This window comes from Nycticebus coucang, chromosome 8 (assembly GCF_027406575.1).
Source record: "Nycticebus coucang isolate mNycCou1 chromosome 8, mNycCou1.pri, whole genome shotgun sequence".
In the NCBI taxonomy this organism is placed as follows: Eukaryota; Metazoa; Chordata; class Mammalia; order Primates; family Lorisidae; genus Nycticebus; species Nycticebus coucang.
The window spans coordinates 3,719,868-3,742,271 of record NC_069787.1 but is presented as its reverse complement, the minus strand read 5'-3'; the positions used below and the strand labels follow the sequence as shown (position 1 = coordinate 3,742,271).

Genomic DNA, 22,404 nt, shown 5'->3' with positions numbered 1-22,404 from the left:
CCCACCCAGCCAGACTGCCTGAGACCACACGAGGGTCCAGAAAGCTGGGCCCCCAGCCACACCCAGCCCGTGTCTGCCTCTGTGTGTGCCTGTGAAAGGTTTTGACATTGATTTCCTAAAAAGCATCAGTCATCTTGGGAAGAAACCAGAACTTTATTGGACTTTGTTAAACGTGTAGTGTGGTTTATTAATATCTCTGTCTTAAAACATAAATAATGAGGTGCAAGGTGGAAACAGTGTCAGTAACCTTAGATCGATGCCAGTCCACATTCAAGCCCTTCAACCAGATCCCCAGCTCCCCGGCTTGTTCAATCATTAAACTTTCTTTAAAAAAATGTTGACTTTTTTAAATTGTTGGCAGAAGCATATTTACAACTGAAGAAGCTTCAGTCTGGGGCTCCTAATGATTTGTCCACACGGGTGTATGATTTTCTCATTTTTTCCTTGTTTTTTTTTTTTTGTTGTTGTTGTTGTTGAGACAGGGTCCCACCCTATGCCCCTGAGCAGAGTGCAGTGGGCGTGGTAGCTCACCGCAACCTCAGACTCGGGCTGCGGGCACCCCGCTGCCTCAGCCTCCGGAAGCTCCTGGGATTACAGGCAGTGCCCGGCTGGGTTTTTCCATTTTTTTCATGAGTCGGGGTCTCACTGTCTCTCAGGCGAGTCTCAAACTCCTGAGCTCAAGCAATTCTCCCTCCTCAGCTTCCCACAGTGCTGGGATTACAGGCGTGAGCCACTGCGCCCGGCTTTTTCCTTGTTTTTATTATGGTAAAATATAGCTAATGTAAAATGTATCATTTAACCATTTGTAATGTCAATAGCATTCTGGACGTTCACAACGTTACCCAGCCATCAGGGCCATCTGTCTTTAGAACTTTTCCATTTTCTGGAACTGAAACTCTGTTCCCCTTAAACACCAACTTCCCATTTCTCCCTGCCCAGCCCCTGGCACCCATCATTCCACTTTCTGCCTCTGTGAATCTGAGGAGTGGAATCACATGGTATTTGTCCTTTTGTGACTGCCTTGTTTCACTTAGCATAATGTCCTCAAGTGTCATTCCTGTGTCAGAATTTCCTCCTCCCACTTTGTTTTGAGACAGGGTCTCACTCTGTCACCCAAGCTAAGGTGCAGGGGCGTGATCATAGCTCACTGCAGCCTTGAACTCCTGGGGCCAAGTGATCTACCTGCCTTAGCCTCCCGAGTAGCTAGGCCTACAGGCACACATCCTCATACCCAGCTAGTTGTTAATTTTTTGTAGCGATGGGTCTTGCTATGTTGCCCAAGCTGGTCTTGAACTCCTGGCCTCAAGTGGTCCTCCCTCCTCAGCCTCCCAAAGTACTGGGATTGCAAGTGTGAGCCACTGAACCTTGCCTGCTAGAATATTCCATCATATGTATAGACCAGCCACATTTTGTTTAGTAATTCATCCATCAATGGACATTGTGTTGTTTCCGCCTTTTGGCTATTGTGAATAATGCTGCCGTGAATGTGGGTGTACAAATATCTGTTTGAGATCCTGGTTTCAATTCTTTCATATACATGGAACCATTTTACACTTCCACCACTAGTGCATAAGGGTAACAGTTTCTCCATGTCCTCAATACTTCTTGTCTATTTTTTCTTGGTTTTTTTTTAGACATAGGGTCCCACTCTGTTGCCCAGGCCAGAGTGCAGTGACATGATCATAGCTCACTGTAACCACTAACTCCTGGGCTCAAATGATCCTCCTGCCTCAGCCCCCTGAGTAGATGGGACTCAGATGTGAGCCACCGCTCCTGATCACCTGGTTTTTCTTTATGATGGTCTCATGTGGTTATGATTTGCATTTCTCTGATGATGAGTGGTATTGAGCACTCATATGCTTATTGGCTATTCGTATATCACATTTGTAGAAGTGTCTTTTAAAGTCTTTTGCCTATTATTTAATTGTCTTTTTTTGAGTTGTAAGATTTATTCTTGTAGTCTAAATACTAGACCCTTATCAGATATGTGATGTGCAAATATTTGTTCCCTTTCTGTGGATTTTCTTTCCACTTTTCTTGATGGTGCCCTTTAAAGCACAAAGTTTTTAATTTTGATAAAGTCTAATTTATTTTTTCTTTAGTTGCCAGTGCCTTTGGTATCATATCCAAGAAATCATCACCAAATTCAATGTCATGAAGCTTTCCTCCTATCTTTTCTTCTATGGATTTTACTGATTTAGTGCTTACATTTAGGTCTTTGATTTATTTTGAGTTAATTTTTGTATGTGGTGTGAGGTACGGGTCCAACTTCATTCTTTTCCATGTGGATGGCCAGTTGTCCTAGAAAGATTTGGTGAAGAGACTGTCTTTTTCCCATTGAATGGTCTTGGCACCCTTGTCAAAGATCATTTGCCCGTATATACAAGAGTTTATTTCTTTGCTCTCTATTCAGCCCTGTTTTTGTAAGTAAAGTTTTATTGGAACACAGCCATGCCCATTTGGCTGCTTTCTAGAAAACTGGTGAGGTCAGAGAGAACATCCAGCTCACAAAGCCAAAAATAATGCCTGGCACCCTTGCAGTGCCATTCCCTTGGCCTGCAGGGCCCATCTGCCTCCCTGGGCCATGAGCGCCTCCGGCAGCCAGACTGCTGCCTGGCATGTGGCACCCAGGCAGCATGGTGAGCTTGCTGTCCCCCGCGGAGCTGTGAGAAGTTCCATTGCCTCTGGCCTGGTTCTGCCTCCAGGGATAAAGTGGAAAAGAAATCAAAGTACTACAGGACCCTCCCCCCCTTCATTCCCTGAGGGACCCTTAGGGATAGTAGTTAACCCTAACTAACCCTAACTAACCCTAAGGATAGTTAACCCTTAGGGCTAACTGTCACAGCATTCCCTAGGCTCCCTGATGCTCCACGCGTTAACCCTGTAGTTGCTGAAATGTGAGAAGGGAGGGATGGGAATGCCTGCCAAGAGACAGCCTGGGGACTAGATGTCTAAGGGACAGCAGTTCAGCACCTCTTCTGACTAGACCTTCATACTGAAAGTAGGGTCTGCAGAACACCTGGCCAGGTAGGATGCCTTGGAGTGAGAAGGGAGAAGGCTTGGCTGAGTGGCTGGGGACTGGCCCTAGATGAGGGTTGGAATGTGGTGAGTCAGGCCAGGACTGTGGAGGGAACAGCCAGATGCTCCCGGGTGTTTCATTGCCTACTCAGCCATGGCACTCCTCTGCTCAAAAACCATCTATGGCTCCCCATGGACAAGAGATGGAAATCTAGACCCCCTGGCCCCACAGTTAAGACCTCACCTTAGCATTCCAGACCCCTGTAGCCTACCCACCCAGCACCTCCAGGGGCTCAGTGCACTGCTCAGCGGGGCCCTTCCTGCTGGCCCTGCGTCACTCACGCAGGCTTCTCAGCCTCTCCTCTGCTTGGGTTTGGGGGGTGGGGGGCAAACCCCATCCCCTGTCCCTGGTTGAAACACCACCTCCTCTCCAAATCCTCCTGGCTCTTGGCCCTTCTCTTTGGCACTCAGCACCCACCATCTTTTCCAGGTCACACATTCTTAAAACATTGTATTTTGAAAAATGTGAAACCCAGGGAAAAATTGAAGTAACACAAAAAAGTACACATGTAGGCCACAGCTGGGGAGCCCAGGTGAGGTCATTGGCCAGTTCATGTCTCCTGTGCCCCTCTTTTGCCAACCTGCAGGATGCAGATGCCACAAAGCCTCACCAGTAACAGGGACACTGTCCTGGAGAGCTGCAGCTAAGAAAAACAACACAAATTCCACTTCATCCAGATCATTCAAGTTTAACCAGCAATGCATGAGCATGTTCTTACCACTAATTCAAGCCAGGAGGAGGCCAAAGTTTCTTCTGTCTCACGTTCCCACCAGGAAGGTAGCTGCTGTTGTGTCTGGGGTGCGTCCTTCCAGAACCCTGTGTGTGTTTGCGTGGACAGGTGCACACACACGCTAAGCCTATGGCATCCCGTGTAAGTTTTCTTTCCAGATGAATAGAATCGCCTCCCGTGGGAAGAGTTCTGCAGTTGGCTTTGTACTCTGGGAAATTTGACAGGAGTCTTTCCGTCACCTGCAGTGCAGAGGCCCTGTTAGAAGGCATCCTAGCATGTTCTGGTGTCTCCCCGGGGCGGACATCCATATTGTTACTATGATGTCATGTTCACTAACAAACACATGTGTGAACATCTCGATGTTATGGCCACCAAGGCAGAGGATGGCTGGGCCAGAGCATGTGTACCCTCCTGTGATGTGACCAGCCCCTGCCACACTGCCCACTGTGGACGCTTCCTCAACGGTGTGGGAGGCCCATGGCCTCTCGGCACCCAGCACGACATGTGGCCGTGACATGTTTACTTTTCCTCCCTCCCAGAAGGCTGAGGCCTCTTCTCCTGTCCGCCCAGCTCTCAATGCCTAGGCCAGCGCCCACCTCAGCAAACCACACAATAGGTGGCTCTCATAGGTTCTGGTTAAGTGCTGAGTCCCCCCCAGGTGCCGCGCCCACTCTGATTTATCTCATCCTCACCACAGCCCCCCGAGGCAGGCACGCGTTATCCCCACTTTACAGAAGTGCGTGCTGAGGCCAGAGAGGTCGGGGAGCTGGCCAAGGTCACACAGCAGTAAGAGGCAAGCAGATTGGCTCTGAGGGTGTGTGTTTGCTGCCGCCTTCTCCGTACTGAACCCACCCATCCCTGCCACTCACTGCAGCAGAAGCCTGTCTGTGACTTGCACTGAGGCAGAGGGCTGCAGACCAAGGTTCGCATCTGTCTCTGCCACTTCCTCCGAGCTGTGTGACCCGGACCCTGTTACTTGCCTTCTCTGAGCCTCTGTCTCCTCACTGCAACAGGGGCTGGTGGTGGAAGCCTCCTTGTAGAGGAGGAAGTAGAGGAGTGCCGTCCCCCAACCCCAGAGGCAGGCAGACGGTAGGAGCCTGGGAAGTGAGCTGCAGCTCCCGGCCCGGCTGCCTGCAACCTAGTGACTGATGTTCAGAATGAGTTTATGATGCTCTAGCTGTTTTTAATCACAGCAAGATGAAATTTGGCACATTCAGACACTGATTCATGTGACAGCATGGTCTCATGTCTCACCAGGCTCTCCCCTTGCCTCGCTGGAGATGTGTGAGGCTTCAGCTCATGGAAGTGTTCCCAGAATCCTGCAGGCTTCCTCCCGTGTGCATCGCCCTGGCCCTGAGTGGCCGGGTCAGGGAGGGAACGTGGGCACAAGAGTGGCCTGCTTGCTTCTGCTCCCACATACAGCAGCACCCGAGGCCCCAGCCTCCCACCCGCACTGCTCTGCTGGACTACCTGGCCTGCTGCCTATGCTAGGCTGCCGCTATATCCATGATGCCAAGTGCCCAGAGTTGTCCAGGGTGCTGCCACGCAAGTGTCACCCCCGGGAAGCCCTCCCTGCCCATCAAAACAGACAGTTATCTTTGTGGCTTTCTGCGCTTGGAGGGAGCTCTTCCAAACATCTCTTTACTTGGTTGCGTGTCCTGCCACCAAGAGTGAGCCTCTGCGCCCATGCTGCACCTGTGTGTGTCAGGGATAGTCTTGTAACAGCCTCGCTTTCCAGACAGGACACAGAAGTCAGGGGGTTGCAGCTGCTAAGGAGCCTGGCGGCTGGTGAAGTCCTGCCTGTGCTTGGCCTCCATACACCTGTGGTGTTGAGAACGCTTCCCGCCAGGTGCTCCACTGGTACTGGTGAACACTGAACTCCTTGCCGGAGGGCCGGGAGGAGGCTGCTAGCCCCATCTGTGCATCTGTATCACGGCCGCCTGTGGATAGCGCCGGGGAGGTGACAATTCAGCTCTGTTTTGGAGGTTGATTAGGAGTTGGGCTGGCAGATGGATGGCAGGAAGGGCAGCCCAGCAGGGGGAACAGCATGTGAAAAGGTACAGCAAGGAGAGCGCGGGGCTAGGGCCGGGGAGGAAGTGAGAAGGCTGCCTGTGTAATGGTGGGGGACACTGCAAAAAACTGAAATTACTCCAGCTACTTGGACTATCATAGCAAAATACCAGGGACTGAGGGGTTTAAGAAACAGGAATTTATTTCTTCCAGTTGTAGAGGCCGGAGGTCTAAGCCCAAGGTGCCAGCAGGTTGGGTTCCTGGCTTGCAGGTGTCTGCCCTCATGTCCCACATGGCACCCAGAGGAGGCTCTGCTGCCTCTTCCTCCCCTGATAAGGACACTACCTCCCATCCTGAGGACCCCACCCTCAAGACCTCATCTCAACCTAATTACCTCCCAAAGGTCTGTCTCCAAATACTGGGAGTTAGGGCTTGAACAGATGAATTTTGGAGGAACACAAACTTCAGGTCCGTAACACTCAGCTGTCTTAATAAGGAAGAGCTTTAACACAGTGCAGCCTCCTGGCGGGCCTCCAGGAGTGCTCCCAGAACTGGCCCCAAGGACAGCTGTGGCCTCAGTCACATCAGGAAGGTGGGGGTTGGGGCCTGTCGGTCTAAGGATGGGATGGTCAGCAGCTGCCTCTCACCACCCGGGAGGCTGCTGAAGTGGCAAAGCAGAGCTCCCACCTCACGCCTGGATGTACAGCTCTCTCTGTCTAATGAGAAGCAGGAAGGACCAAGGCTGGGTGGGCGTGGTGAGCCTCTGGTATGTGTGGGAGGTAGGCTCCAGGGACTGGAAAACCAGGTCAGGAAAAGGAGCATGTGGCTCTCCAGCCACCGCAGGGCAGAAGCACACCTGGGTTGGCGTGGGTGCTCACTTAGCGGAGCAGGGCCCTGGCATTCCCTGATTGTGCCATGTTCCTCCAACACCCCTGTTTTCCTCTTATGGGGTGACAGCTGGGTGCAGTAATTCCCCCAAGCATCGTCGTTGTTTACTGCTGAGCCCGTCTGTTCCCTGTGTAAGCTCTTTAAGACAGAGATCATTTACATCAGCCTTTTAATTGGTGTCCTGACCCACCCCGTGTAAATCTCCAAATCCTTGGCAGTAAGTGCCAGCATAATATTGCAAAGACACGGAGGCTGGGAGGCCTGGCCTCCCTCAGCATTTGTCTCAGAGGCTCAGCAGCCTGGAAAGTGCCTGTGACCGTGATAGCAGGCAGGGATTTGGGGCTCAAGAGACAGAAACTCACTTTGGCTAATATCAAGTCAGAGAGAATTAGATCTAGGACTGAAGGGTGTGGTGGTGCAGAACCGGGCCCAGAAAAATCAGAGCCAGGCTGCCCAGGGACACCCCTGCCTGAATGACTGGGCTCCAATTGTGCGTGGGCTGTTTAAATGGGGAAGCATTTAAAATCCACAGAAAATGAAAATCCACAGGAGCCTGTGCTCCTGTGACACCTCCTACGTGCCCAGAACCATTCTAAGTACTTCGTAAACACAAATGTCTGTAACTCTCTTAACCAGCCCTTGAGGAGGGTACAGTTTTTTTTAAGTGCAGCATCTGAGGTCAGAGCAGTCTCGGGCCTAGGAAGTGGCAGAGTTAGGATTTGAACTCAGGCAGCCCGATCAAGAGTCCCTACTGTCTACACACCCACTGCCCTGATTAGTTGGTATTTATATTCACCTTATTTCCTTCCTCTCTTTCTTTAAGGAAGAGAAGTAAAAGAAGGAGGGAGGGTAATCGCTTACATCATACGCGTGCCTTTTCCAAACAGTCCCCATGCACGGCAGTTCCCTGGTAGATGTCTGGCCACCCCCACGTTCCCCAGTGAAAGTTCTTTTTGTCTATCCTGCAGCCAGCCCCTTCTGCATTGGGGGTTCCACACTGGCAGTTGGAGGCCACCAGAACTGCCTCTGTATCCATGGCCAAGCTCCAGCACATACTGACCATAGGACGCCCAAACTTGCAGGAGGCCACACTCACCCTACATCCTGTCCGCTGTCCACCACATTTGCCTTCAAGACATTTCCTGGCTTGGGGCCATAACCTGCAGGTTCCCTCACCCCTTCCTCAGCCCACAGGCAGCCTTTCCATTTGTGAAATTTACACAGACTTTTCTCAGATGGTCTTTATCTTCTTATATCTTGACCTTTAGACTCTCCCTTTTTAAGCTTTGTCCGTTCTAAGAAATTCCAAATGTGCAGAGATGTCTCCTGGGGGGTTTTCAACCCTGGGTGTTCAGCTCAGGGACAAGCTTGCTCACTCCAAGTCAGTGAGGAAAAGGCCTGGAGTCCAGGACCTCAACTGAGCCGGGCCCACTCTGTCTGGCTTACGATATAGGGAGGGATTTCTTCAAAAAGGGACTTTTTGCAAGAGGGGAGATGGGTTCTGCATGGGTTTAAAAACAGAAGAATGAGCACATTGATTGCAGCCTGTGGAATCGTGAGCTGGGCCAGCTGTCTGGAGGGCAGTGTGGGTGTTTGTACCGAGGGCTCCAAAAATGTCCATGCAGCTCCACCCAGGATTCTGCTGCATGGACATCAGTCTCCTTCGCTTGCAGGAAATCTCCAAATTCAAAACACAGAAATACTTACTACATCGCTTTGTGATGACAAAATGTTAGCAGTAACATCGATATCCAAAAATAGGGGTTTGGGTCCATAAGTTACATTACATTGCACTGTTGCAGGAAGACGAGGCCCAAGGAAGAGAAAGAGCACCCAAACACCACGTTTATAAGAGGAAGGGCTTTATTTACTGGCCGGGAGCTTATGGCATAGAAGAATTCCAAATGGCCATGCCCCTCGATTGGCTTGGTCTTTCCCTTTTTATTGACAGTCAAAAAGTTCCACCCCACAGGTACCCTTCTCGTTGGCCAGTTTGAATCAAGAGGGAGATGCTATTTCAGCCCCTTCCTGGAACTTTGAATTCCAGGAAGTTAAGTTTACAAATTCCCAAGAGCTGAGTCACCATGGAGAGGCCCTGCAGGTGTGTCCTTGTGGTCTCCTTGAGAAGACCTGTTCTCCTAGACCTCACCCTTCTCAGGAATCCTCTCTCAGCATGAGTATAAGGGAGTTGTTGAAAACTAGGGTTTTGCCTTTTTTTTGCCTCGTTGCACTCCTGAAAGCAAGATGGGGCACCAGCAGCTCTACTGGAGCCACCCGCGAAAATTCGGCCAGGGTTCTCGCTCTTGTCGCGTCTGCTCAAACCGGCACGGTCTGATCCGGAAGTACAGCCTGAATATGTGCCGTCAGTGCTTCCGTCAGTACGCGAAGGACATCGGGTTCATTAAGTTGGACTAAGTAATCTTCCTTGAATGGATTCTCCAGGGAGATGCCATGAAAGAAACCCAGCTAACTCAATACATCCATAGATGGACAACACATGTACATAAAATAAAATTTTAAAAAACCCTTCAAAAAAAAAAAAAAAAAAAAAGAAAACTAGGGTTTTAAAAAATAAGGTGGAAGAATGCTCATGAAGCAATCAATGTTCTGAGAAAAAACTGGAAGGTGAAGGTAAAAACTTAGTGTGCTGTCAATTGTATACAAATAATCGCCCGGGGGAAAGGCCTGGGGACAGTTCTCAGAAAGGTAAGTTGGTAGATTCCAGGTGATGGCGTTAAGAGGGATTTTTTTGTTTCTCTGTCCTTTCTGATAATTTTTTTGTTTGCTAGGCTTAAAAGGCTGTGGGATACTGGTGGCAGCATGATTCCACTGGGCCAACTGGCCTGCAGCCTGGAGGAGCTCACCATGTGCCCTGCATGAACCTGACATGTCTTGTCCGTTAGGTGCTGAGGACAGCTGGCAGTGAGGCAGGGACCCCATCATGTGTCTGTGCCTCCTGGGCTTGCCTGAAGCATCAGACCCAGCAGTCCAGGGTTTGGGTGGGAAAGGCTTCTGCGGGTCAGGGGGTCCCCAGCAGGGTCACAGGCCTGGGGAAATGCTGCCCAATGGTAAGAGATTGCAGACCATCATCATGCCCATAGCAATTATATCAGATCTCAGATTTGTATTTCAACTTAATGCTGAGTAAAGCCTCCTCTTAGAATGTGTGTACCAAAGTCAGCCTAGGTAGTGCGGCAGCTCTTGCCTGTAATCCTAGGACTCTGGGAGGCTGCTTTGCTTGAGCTCAGGAGTTGGGGACCAGCGTGAGCAAGAGTAAGACCCTGTCTCTACTAAAATAGAAAATCTATGGTTGGGGGGGCATTGTGGTGGGCACCTGTAGTCCCAGTTACTCAGGAGACTGAGGCAAGAGGATTGTTTGAGCTCAAGAGTTTGAGGTTGCTGTGAGCTGTGATGTCAAGACAAACCCTGATTCTGCCTCTTACCAACTATGTGGCCTGGGGCAAGTGATTTAAGGTCTCTGAGCCTCGGTTTCTTGTATAATGTGGAGATGAGGATACTTGTCTGAAAAGCACTCTCCCAAGGAAGCTTCTAACTGTGCTTGTGTAGCAGGCACTCAAGTAACTGTAGCAACCCCCGGGATGCTGGTCACGTTGGTGGTGGCCACTGCCTTCACTTCTCTGAGTGACTTACAAAGAGCCCAGACCTCAGGTTGCAAATAGAAAATGGCTTTATGTTTCCCTAGCCACTTCCCTGACCTTCTGTGGCTGCGTCTTTTGTCTGGTTTCTGGATGCTCTCAGGCGGATCCTGCAGTCTGCAGACAGCTGTTGGGAAGGGACAGAGGCCCCCAGGTCTCTGTCCCTGGTGGTCACCTGAGCTGCTGTGCACCTTCTCCACATCATAAAAGGCACTAGCAATGAGAAACAGCCGGGGTCTGCCAGCTTCGCTGTGTTTCACAAATGCATTGCACTTGGCATGTCATTAAGATTTAAGCCGTTCCATAAAACCGCCCAAGTCTTTTACTATTTCCATCCTTCCCACTGAATCTGCACGGTTGGTTAACTTTAATGGGCCATGGAACTAGCATTTGGAGTTTCTTCTCAAACAGTCTTGAAATGTTGTATTTTGGAGAGAAAAATGTGTATTTAGGATTTTAAGGCCATGAACTCCAAGGAGATTCCAACTTCCAGAAATGATTGTCTACCAGGATGTTTCTTCAGTCACTTACTTTATAAACATTTTGACTCGAGGTTCAGGGGGCAGGGGCAGTGCTCATCGGTTTGTTTTTTCACTGCTTCTCTTTTGCCCACTCTGTAGGTATTAGCGTTTGTTCTGGTGAGGAGCAGTGATGCCTAGTGGGTAAGTCACACACAGCCTGCGTGTGACTCTGGCCCCTACTACTGTGATGTGGGCCTTGTTACTTGGGCTCAGTTTCCTCATCTGTACAATTTTATGGAGCTGGTCTCAGGATCAAACGAGATAAAGAGTTTAGAGCCATACCTAGTGTATTGTAAGCACTCAAAAATGGAGACTCTCATTTTCCCAGGTCCAATGCTGGGCTCCCGAATAGGAAGGGGATTAGCAGGGTCCTGTGTCTCAAGGAGCTGCCAAGGGAGTGGGGGGTAGAGAGTCACAGTGGAGTGTGGGCAGTGGGTGCCCAGGGAGGTGAGGGGGATGAGGAGAACGAAGGGGGCTTCTGGGAGGACTCCAGCATGATGGGTCAGGATTTCCCAGACAGGGACAGGGAAAGGGTTCAAGACAGTGGATAGATACCAATTTCTCTCTCTGATACGAGTCCAGACTGGTGGCTCACACCTGTGATCCCAGTACTTTGGGAGGCTGAGGTGGGAGGATCTCTTGAGCTCAAGAGTTTGAGGCCAGCCTGAGCAAGGGTGAAACCCCCACCTCTATAAAAAATAGAAAATCTAGCTGGGCATTGTGGTGGGGACCTGTAGCCTCACCTATTCAGGAGGCTGAAGTAGAAGGAAAGCTTGAGCCCAGGAGTTGGAGGTTGCGGTCAGCTCTAATGCACTGCACTCTAGCCTGGGTGAACAGAGTGAGATACTGTCAGAAAAACCAAACCAAAACAAAAAGAGGCCTGAGGAAGGCAGACAGCCTGAGTGAGCCAGGGCTCTGCGCCACACCGTCACCCAGGAACCTGGGCTCCCTCCATGTGGAGACTCTGCCAATTCTTAGTGGTCGGGGTTGACTTGTTACCCACCCCCACCCCCCGAGAAGGGGAGCAAGAATGTGACCTGGAAGCTGCTCATATCGCCAGAATTTAGTCTCATGGCCATACCTAACCTGGAGGAGGCCAGGAAGTGTGGTCTCTCACTGGTCAGCCCTGCACCCTGCTGGAGAGGGAAGATTGCCACTGCAGGACACTCACTGCCTTAAGGGGAGGGCGGGGGTAGGGGGGGTCATGTGTGCCTGGGGGTTGTAGTTTTGGTAACTGGGTCATATTTTAAAATGCAAATGACTGTTTTTCAGGATTCACAATTCTCCTGAAATTTCTTCATTTTCTCAACCCCTGCAGATGGGGTGTGGCCCCGAGCTGCATTTGATCTGCTGACTGTCCTAGGGAGCAGCAGAAAGACCCTGGAGTACATGGTCAGGATCCTGGACTCCAAAGCTGGCCCTGGCCCTGGCTGTTGGGGAGCCTGGGCAGGAGACATGACATGCAGGAGGGACAGTCATTATGTTGGGTGTGATAGACTCCTCATGGGACGGGAGGGGGTTCAGGGGCCACTTCCTTGAGGGGCAGCATTGTCCTGAGTAGAGGGTGTTAGGAACTCATTGAGGACTCAGAAAAGCCAGACCACGAGAGGCCTTGAGTGCTGAGCCAGAGCATTCACAGTCCATAGGGCAGAAGGGGCAAACTAGCAGTCCACTACTTGCCTCTGACCTACAGAATGTGGTTTACAATTAAAATAAGTTTTAAATTTTTATGATATAATTACCTATAGGATTTTCAAATCAGGAGATTTCGGGTGAAATGCTGGGTTTTTATCTTCTCTCAACCCCTCAGAAAATCTGAATAGGCATCTTGGGCTGGTTTCCTCCTGGTTAGACAAGAGCCGTGACCTTCAGCTCACCTGGCTCCCACTTATTCTCTCCTCTGACAGACCTCTATGAGCTGCTACACAGACCCTGCTGTGAGCGGGGGAGCCAGGGAGGGCCTAGTCCAGGCGTCCTCAAACTGCGGCCCACGGGCCACATGAAGCGGTGTGCATTGTATTTGTTCCCGTTTTTTTTTTTTACTTCAAAATAAGATATGTGCAGTGTGCATAGGAGTTTGTTCATAGTTTAAAAAAAAAAAAAAAAAAAACTATAGTCCAGCCCTCCAAAGGTCTGAGGGACAGTGAATTGGCCCCCTGTTTCAAAAGTTTGAGGACACCTGGCCTAGTCACTTGTTGGGTTAGTGTCTGATGATGGCCAGAGTAAGGGACGGAGAGGAAGGGGCCGTGTTGGGCCTGTGGTTCTGTAGGAACAACCAGGTTCAGAGGAGTAGGGGGAGGGCAGGGGGTGGGAGCCCTGGGAAATCACATAGCAAGGGCTGGCCCCCAAGGTGCGCAGGGGACTGCAGGTAGCACCACATGGTCTCTGTTCTGGGGCTGTGTCGGCGGGTGGTCATCTACTTACCTTGCTGGAAAGCTGCGAGACTCCACAGAAAAACAGAATCATGGCAGTGAACGTCCTTTGTAAATGACAGAAAGCCCAGAAAGGGATAGGTTAAGAGGGAGGTGGGGTGGGTGAGAGGGACCCTACAGCTGGCCTACATGTGTCACCTCCTCTCTCCCATCATCTCCAGATTCTCCCCCACAGACTGGACAACTTGGTTATAAACAAGGGGTGTACAATCCATTCATTTATTCACTCAACAAACATGTGTATGTGATGATGGTGTGATGGGAGTTACATGGGCTACAGGACCAGTCCTCTGCTCACCTTTCAGAGCTGACAGGGCTGGGGGAAGTGGGTGAACAAGAGTCGGGTGGTTAATAATAGCAGCGGCAGAGCCAGATGACCTGGGTTCCAATCTCGGGTCCGTGACTTACTAGTGTGTAACCTGGGACAAGTCACTTAACCTCTTTGTGCCTCAATTTTTCCCATCAATAAAATGAGGATTTTACTAGCACCGCCCTGGAGATGGTTGTGAGGATTAAATAAAATAGGAGATAGTATCATAAAGCCCTTAGAACAGTGCCTGGCGCAAAGGGAGTATCCTGAGCTTTGGCAAGTATTACCAAGCTGTTCATTTAGCAGTGACTTTCTGAACACCCGCTCTGTGCCACGAACTAGGGAGAAAGCAGTGATCAAAGTTGAACAAGCCCCTGCCCTCGTGGGGCAGTAGGCAGGGTGGACGACCGAGGAACCCCCAGGTGGGGGAGGCACACCCTGTGGGGTCAGGCCCCGTCCTTTCCTTGCTCCAAAGCCGTAGCTGCCCACCCTTCTGTATCCCCTCCCCGTAGGCCTATCGTCCTGCCACATCTGGAGTGCTTCCTGCAAATTACCTGCACCAGTAGGAGCACTTGGCCCAGCTCTTGCCAGCTAGGGGCCTTAGGGCACTGCTCGCGCTCTTGACCCTCACCTTCCTCTCTGTGATGAAGGACCAAGCCCTCTCCTTGAGGATGCTGTAGAGGAGTGAGAGACAGGCGTGGGTGGCATCCAGGCCAGAGAGCCAGCTCTTCCAGAGACAGGGGAACAGTGATCGTACAGCTGTAAACACACCTGCCACTCCCCTGCGGCTTGTGGAGCTGGCAGTCGTGTGCAGAGGCAGGGAGGGAGTGGGTATGTGTGTGTGATCTGTTGGTGCTTCGGGTGCTTGGAGGGGGGTTAATTAAAAAGGTGGCTGGAAGATGAATTTCTGGAAACACAAATTGGAAACAAGTGGAAGCTATTGATCTGCTTAATGGGAAGCCGATGGTCTATGAGTGAACAGACAGCTCTGGCTTAGGGAGGGGGCAGGAGATCGATGCAGGCCCCCTCTCCAGGCTGACCTGCCTGGGGCCGTCTGGGGACATGGGCCAGGGAGGGGCTGGGGCTGGGCCCTGGGCTCGGGCTCTGCTTCAGAGCAGGGGAGCAAGCAGTGTTTCTACCTGGCAGACAGAGCCCTCCGATGTCCTGCCCCTGGGCTAGGGCCCCGGGGATCCAGACCACCTGATCTGGAACCGTGTCTGCCACCTCTGAGCTGACTGAGCCAGGCAAGGGGCTGTGTGTCCTCATGCCCCGTGTCCCTCAGCTGCAAAATCCCAACCTCTGGGAGTGTCGTAAAGACTAAGTACAGTAGCAGGGGGTCGTGGCAGATGCAACCCCAGTGCTGGGGACACAGTAGTGAACACGTGTTCCCCCTGGAGCTTCCATGTCAGTGGACGAGACGGAAATACACATGTGTTCACACTGTAAAACCAGGGAGGATACCAGGCCAGGCAGGCCAGGGGGCTGGGGGGTCTGTGTGTGCAAAGGCCAGCAAGGGTGGGAGCCTGTAGCCTGCAGTTGACAATGGCAGCCCATGAAGTGAGTGGAGCCCTGTTGTGACAAGTACCTCCCAGATTTCTGCAGCCCTCCCCACTGGGGCCGCACGGCAGCACTGCTGAAAACCTCCTTTCAGAACCCCCGTGCCTCCCATGTGCTTGTGCCCGTTTCACAGATGAGCAAACTGAAGCGTGGAGGACAGCCATGGGCCTCAAATTCAGCCCTTTATAACAGCGCATGGAGGGTCACAACAGGACCCAACCAGCCTCTATCGGCCTCAGACCATGCCATTCCAGGACGGTCCACGATTCAGGTTGGAGGAGAGGTGATTAAGTCCGCTGGTGACCTGGCTCCTGGCTGGCTGCACACTGTCCCTTGTCCCCAAGGCTGGAGTCATTTTGAAAGCACTTACTTGTGAAATCCTCTCCCTGGAGCTGGATGGGAAGGAGGCCCGGGTTAATCTCGTTTATTGATTCCTGATCTCTGAAACAATAAAATTGAAAGATGGCCCCGAATTTATATCTCTGGCCTGTACCACTCCCCGATTGCTGCCTCTCGGGGCCCAGTGCATCAGTGGGGCCCAACAGGCATCACTGGATACGGTTGAAATTTGTGTCTCCTCCTGACGCTCCTGCAGCCTGGACGGACTCTTTCCTCACTCACCTTCCATCTCACAGCCCGGAGCTCCCTCCAGGCCTGACCGCCTCCTCCTCCCCAGCCATCACTATCACCCACCAGCCCGGGAAGTCCTTGGGGCTTCCCTATTCCTCAGCAGTGGAGGGAGCTTATTATTATTACTTTTTTTTTTTTTTGAGACAGAATCTCAGTCACCCTGGGGTTGAGTGCTGTAGTGTCATAGCTCACAGCAACCTCAAACTCTTGAGTTCAAGAAATTCTCTTGCCTTAGCTTCCCTAGTAGCTGGGACTTACGGGTACCTGCCACAACTCCTGGCCATTTTTTTTTTTTTTTGGAGACGGGGTCTTGCTCTTGCTCAGACTGGTCTCAAATTCATCAGTTGAGGCAGTCAGATTCCCTGGCACCCTCCAGGCTCCTGTGTCTCTCCCTGGCCACTTTCTTCCTCAGCCTTTCCCTCCCTCGAAGCCCTTTGAACACATTGAGCATTCTCTGGCCTCAGGGACTTTGCATTCACTGTTCCCTCTGTCTGGACCACTCTTACCTCAAGTTTTTCCATGGCTGGGCTTGTTCAGGTCTCCACTCAAAGACTGTCTGCTCAGGGAGCCCTCCCTTCCCTCCCCCTCATGTCTTCACAGCACTGACTCAGTCTCTCTCAAAGTATCTGTGTGTGCACTGGTTTATAAGTGTTCTGTCTCTCCCCTCACCCCCGTGGCTGTAGGAACTGTTCTTCCTACTTACTGCCCCATCGCTATAGCCTAGACCAGTGTTCAATAAACATTTGTAGATTTAATTGGTGAACAAAATTTGAGCCTCTACAAGAATTCAGCCCGAGATGCCCCCTAACTTGGCCTGGAATTCTGGGTTTTGCTAGATTTACTAGTTCTTGGAGGGATTGTACCAAATCTTCCCAATCGCTGACCTGAGGATGGGTGACCCTGTCATCACCTTAGCCCCTGGCGCTGTCCCATCTCAAGGAGATGTTCTGGAAGCTGTTCTGAGTAGGAGAGAAACCCCCACCCCAGGGTGCTAATCCAACAGAAGGAATGATGCCGTCATCCAAGGGGCGAGGCACTTGGGGCTGGATGTTGGCCAGGCCGGTAAGAAGGAAAGGGTGAGTGCTCTGGGCAGAGGGAGCAATGAATGCAGAGGCCTGGACGTAAAAAGAAAGGAAAGGAGGGAGCCAGCCCCCTCCACACACACACACACACACCGAGGGGCCACGGCCGTGGAGGATCTGCCCACACCTTGTTCCAGCCTCCTCTTAGGTCTGCCTGCTCTTACCCTTGCCGCCCCACTGCCTATTCTCTGCACAAGGCCATGAGGGCTCCCCTTACCATCCTCTACTCAGAATTCTTCCAAGCCACCTGGCCTTAGAACAGTGGTTCTCAACCTTCCTAATGCCACGGCCCTTTCATACAGTTCCTGTGGATCGCGACCCACAGATTGAGAACCACTGCCTTAAAGACCAAATTCTTCCAGGGCCTGCCCCAGCTGTCCCCATGATCTCCAACCTCCTCTCCTTTCCTCCAGCTCCCCTCATTCCTCCCTCTGTTCCAGCCACCTTAGCTTCCTCTCTGTCCCTGGACCACACCAGGCACACGACCACCTCAGGGCCTTTGCACATGCTGTGCCCTCTGCCTTCTTCAGTCACAGTTCTGCTTTTACAGAGAGAGGTGAGTAGGGCCTGAACTGGGAATGCTTGGAGCATGAGGGCCTTTCCTAGCATCTGAAGTCGCCCCAGAGGACCTTTATGGAAGTCCTGATGGCTACTGCCTAACACTCGGAGCCAAGGAACCCACCCAGAGATGGAGCCCCAGGACCACCTGGTACAGTCCATTCACTTCCACCTGGCCGATGCCCATGGACGCTGTCTCCCCTCACTCCCATGGCCATCAGGTTCTTCCAACATGACAGAAGTGGGGTCTCTGGGGAGCCACCAACACGTGTGGGGGCTGCTTGATTCAGGGAGGGATCCACCATTGCCTGTGTGCCCTGAATGGTGCCACCTTCACTCTTTCTAAGCAGAAGGTGACGGTGACCTCTGTGACCACTGAAGTAGCTCGAGCCTAAAAGCCAATTAGTTCCTGGTGCCCCAAGTAAGGTCTGGTATGGCTGGCAGAGCTCACCCTGGCCTCACCTTCCTCAAGATCTCGTTCACCCCTCATGCCACACCCCCGGAGCCATAGCCCCAGGGCTGCACTCGGGCTGCACCAGAGGGCGGGTGTGGGACAGGCTAGTCAAGCCACCACCCACATTCCTGGACCCATGGCTGGCTGCTGCTCAAATGTCACCTTTAGGACCCTCTGGCTGGCCACTCTACCCATCTTCTCATCACAGTCGCTTTTCCTTGTTGGCCCTGATTGCACTGCCTGACAAAGTTATTTTGTAATGGCTTTATCGACATGTAACTTACATGCCACGAAGTTCACTTATTTAAAGTGTGCAATTCCGTGGATTATAGAATAGCCACATACATCTCACAATCAATCTCAAAACATTTTCATCATTCCAGAAAGAAACCTCATACTCATTAGCAGTCCCTCCCATTTCTTCCCTTCCTAAGTCCTTGGTAACCCCGAATCTGCTTTCTCTATTCAATTGCTATTCTGGACATTTCCTTTAAGTGGCTTTTGTGACTGGCTTCTATCCACTGTGTAATGTTACCTTTACTCAGCCCTTTCTGCCTGCTCAGAGCCTGTGCGCCGCAGTCTCCTCTGCCTGAAACTCTCCTCCCCAGATAATTCCACGGCTCCCTCCCTCACCTACTTCTCAGGGAGGCCTTTCCCAGCCCCCTATTTAAGTGGAAAACTTTATCCTCCTCCTGACCCTCCTGATTCTTACTGGCTTGTTTTTTTCTTCATGGACTCCCTCTCTAGGGTGTGTTTTCTGTTTTTTGTTTTGTTTTTTTTTCAGAGACAGAGTCTCACTGTTTCGCCCTGGATAGAGTGCCATGGCGTCACAGCTCACAGCAACCACAAACTCTTGGGCTTAAGGGATTCTCTTGCCTCAGCCTCTCAAGTAACTGGGACTATAGGCACCCGCCAAAATGCCCGGCTATTTTTTGGTTGCAGTTGTCATTGTTGTTTTAGCTGGCCAGGGCTGGGCTCGAACCCGCCAGCCTCAGTGCATGTAGCTGGTGCCGTAACCACTGTGCTATGGGTGCTGAGCCTCTGGGGTGTGTTTTCTTTACTTACCCCTAACCTCAAGCAAATTTCTATGCATTCTTCAAAACCCGCCTTACAGGGCATCTCCTCTGTGGTGCCCTCCCAGTGCCGGCTTGGCTTCTATACTCCAGAAGTCCTTGATTCTTGCTAGACTGTAATTTCTGCACTTCTTTGTTGGTTCTGTTGACTGTCAGTCTCCCCTGAAGGAGAAGGGACCAAATCTGACTCTCTTCTGTGTCCTGAGCACCTAGAAAGAAGGCTGCACAGAGTAGTTGTTTAATAGATGTTGAATGAATGACGATGGGGTGGGGCCCCCCCAGGGTTGTTCAGGCTCTGCCTGGGGTCAATGAGGCCATGAGCCACCACAGGGCACGGTGGACACTGGGGCCCCAGACATCTGCAGTTGGCTCTGCAATGTTCTTTCTTGGCCTCAAGAAGCCCTCATGTGCTTGGGGCACAGTGGGCTGAGGCTGGCCAGGGCTGTAAGTGCCCAGGGCCTTCAACACCCGTATGGGGCAGATGGAGATCTCCTACACCATGAAGCTGGTCATTAAGAAGGGGGCTGCAAACAGATGTGGGCTGCAGCCTTCCCCAGTGACAAATGGCTGATAATTAATGTTGGGTCTGCACGTTATTAATCAATTTAAAGTTGAATGCACAGCCAGAAGCAATTCCAGGGAAAAAAATGTTCAGCCCCACTTCCTCCTCATTCTTACTCATCAATCATCAATTTTGCAAACAGCTTATTAAAATTTAGAGAAAAGCGTGGCTGGAGAAATAAAAGACCCTTAAAAGCCCAGAGACGGTTTATCAGTGTTTCATGGTGTAAGTGCGAGAGTTGGGAGGCAGATGCTAGGAACAGCAGAGCTGGAGGGACAAGCCCCATTTCACAGAGGGAAAGACTGAGGCCAGAGCTGGGCAGCGGAGTGAAATCCAGAGAGTCAGCACCAGTCCAGCAGTGTGGCCAAGGTAGGGGCCCCGGGTGCAGGGCCTGGGGGACTTACAATGGGTGGCCAGACAGAGTCCAGCTACCCCTGAGGACTTGCTGACTGACTAGATGCCGGGCAGAGGAAGTGCATTGCTTTGGAGTCAGGCAGATCTCCTTCCAATCACATGGGGACTAGCTGCTTTCCTTTCTGGGCCCTGCTTTTCTCCTCAGAACCAGGAGTGATCACTGCCCCACAGAGGTTTGCAGGGGTGAGGAGAGGGCGTGTTTGAAAGGCCTGGGAGAACTTCATCACACAGTGGGTGCTCAGAAAAGATGCCTACCCACCCAGTAATCTACTGGCCCAGGGTGGCTTGGGTGGCCTCCAGGCCTCTTCCAGGCATGAAGATGGTGTGTGACTCTGGAGCCAGGTAAGGTGACTGGAATGTCCTTCCTTTGCTAGGATAGCCTTTGGAAGCACCAGGAGGCCGCGGTACCTTTCCCTCTCTGGGTGTACTGTCTTCACGTTCCTTCACCCCCAGCAACTCCAACACAGCCTTCAAAACCCACCTCACGGGCGGCGCCTGTGGCTCAAGGGGTAGGGCGCCGGTCCCATATGCCGGAGGTGGTGGGTTCAAACCCAGCCCCGGCCAAAAAAAAAAAAAAAGAAAAAAAAGAAAAAAAAAAAAACCCACCTCACATGGTACTACCCCTGTGGGGTCTTCCCAGTGCTGAGCCGCCGTCCCGCCTGCTTGGATCCTGCCAGACGGCAAATCCCTGGGGGACGGGTCTGTGCTCTACGTGGCCTAGTGTGTGGTGACACCGAAAATTTTGTCAGATGAATAAGTAAAGGAACAAGTGAATAAATGAATGGATGGTTCTCAGAACACCCCACCCTGAGATCATTACCCTCTCCCCAAAGACTGTGATCTCCCCAAGGCTGTCATCTCCCCAAGGTCTGGCCAGGGGGTCTTATTTATGTCTCCCGCTGCCAAAGGCAGTCTTTGGTACACAGTTGGTGCTCACTAAATGTCTGAATGAATAAGAAGGAAAAGAGGGGACAGGAAAGCTGAGCCCACACCTAGTAAGGACTTACTAAGAGTTAGGGGTGGTGCTGGCTGTGCTCCCCCACGGGATCCCTTCTTTGCCTCATACTCAGCCCAGGTCACAGATGTGGATACTGAAGCAGAGGGACCCAAGTTTGCAGAGGAGGCAGATTGAAACCCTGGAATCTGGAAGACTCCAAAAGCTTGTCCCTCCCCATCCTGCTGTCTTCGCAGTGAACAAGTGAATGAATGCCTGTGCGCAGCCTCTCACTCCTGCCCAGGCCTCTCTCCTGCGGCTTGCTCACTGCTTTTATTTGGGGATGTTAGGGGATGTGGAATGAAGGCTGCCTCAGCCTCCCATGCCACTGCAGGACCCTCCTACACAGAGTTTCCTGCCGCCCTGCCCCTCCTCTCCCCCCTTTCCCTGCTCTGAAGCTGCAGCTGCGGCCCCTCCCGCTTGCCTGCCAATCAGACCCCCATTGTCCTGCAGCATCTGGACCTCTCTGAAAATTGCCCATCCCGACAGGCGTGCTCAGCATCCTCCCAGGGAGGACGTCCCCGCTTCTTTCACAAGCCCCAGTTCCTAAAAGGCTGGTGATTGCGTCCTCACGGAGCCTACCCAGTGCCTGGGACTGGTGGAAAAAGCCCCAGATGGCTTGGGGAGAGGGGGAGTGGTGATGATTATCCCTGGGCAGGAAGCGATGGGCCTCTGAGAAGGCATTGGGCCTGCATTAAGTAGGAAATGCATTTCTGAAATATCTTTTGCTCTGTCCGTCAGTCTGCCAGTGCTGCTGTTTCCCTGAAGCCGGCACTTACCTAAACAGAGCAAGTGTCATTGTCACCAGAGGGCCCAACTGGAACACAGGCAGGTGGCTGGGCCCCAGCCCAGGGTTTCTCATTCAGGAAGTCTGGGTTGACTTCAGAAGGTTCTCAGAAGAACCTCACAGGTTCCCCGGAGATGCTGCAGCACATTAGGGGGTTGACCACACCCTTCCAGCCACCTGGGGGCTTCGGAAAGGACAGGGGCTAGCTGGGCTCACCTCTGCGACAGGCAGTGAGCATGCCCTGCACAGTATAGCCTAGGGCCAGCCCACAGGCAGGGATAGAGCCTCTGGGCTTGGAGCTCCGGTAAGCCGGGAGCAAAGTGGAGGGAAAGGCGGGTTCCCACTGAGAGAGGGCTAGTCCCAGGTCCCACGGCCTGTGGCTCAGACTAATAATCATGCATACTGCCACATGAACAGTAGCCACAGCCCCTCTGGGCCCCTGCCTTAGTGTGGGGCGTGATGTGGTTGAAATCTATGTTCATGGACCTTCTAAATGCATCCCCTACCTAGGGACATAACAATTGAAATCAACGCTCTCATCCTCCCTGAATTCCTACCCAAGGCCCAGAGAGGTCAGGTGCTCTCCACAGGTCACACAGCTTAGCAAGCAGCAGGGTTTGATGAGATAAAGCCCCAAAGCTTGTGGTTTCTGGAGCCAGTGGGCCTT

The 22,404-nt window shown here is 51.9% G+C and overlaps 2 protein-coding genes across 2 annotated transcripts in view; both read left to right on the top strand.

Moving 5' to 3' along the window:
- Nucleotides 1-22,404, top strand: part of IQSEC1 (IQ motif and Sec7 domain ArfGEF 1) — a 402,419-nt gene that overhangs the window by 177,815 nt on the left and 202,200 nt on the right. The gene's annotated exons all lie outside the window — the stretch shown is intronic.
- LOC128591449 (40S ribosomal protein S29-like) lies at nucleotides 8,924-9,233 on the top strand. The gene has a single exon (XM_053598870.1). The coding sequence runs from the start codon at nucleotides 8,952-8,954 to the stop codon at nucleotides 9,120-9,122; it is 171 nt and encodes a 56-aa protein (XP_053454845.1). The 5' UTR covers nucleotides 8,924-8,951; the 3' UTR covers nucleotides 9,123-9,233.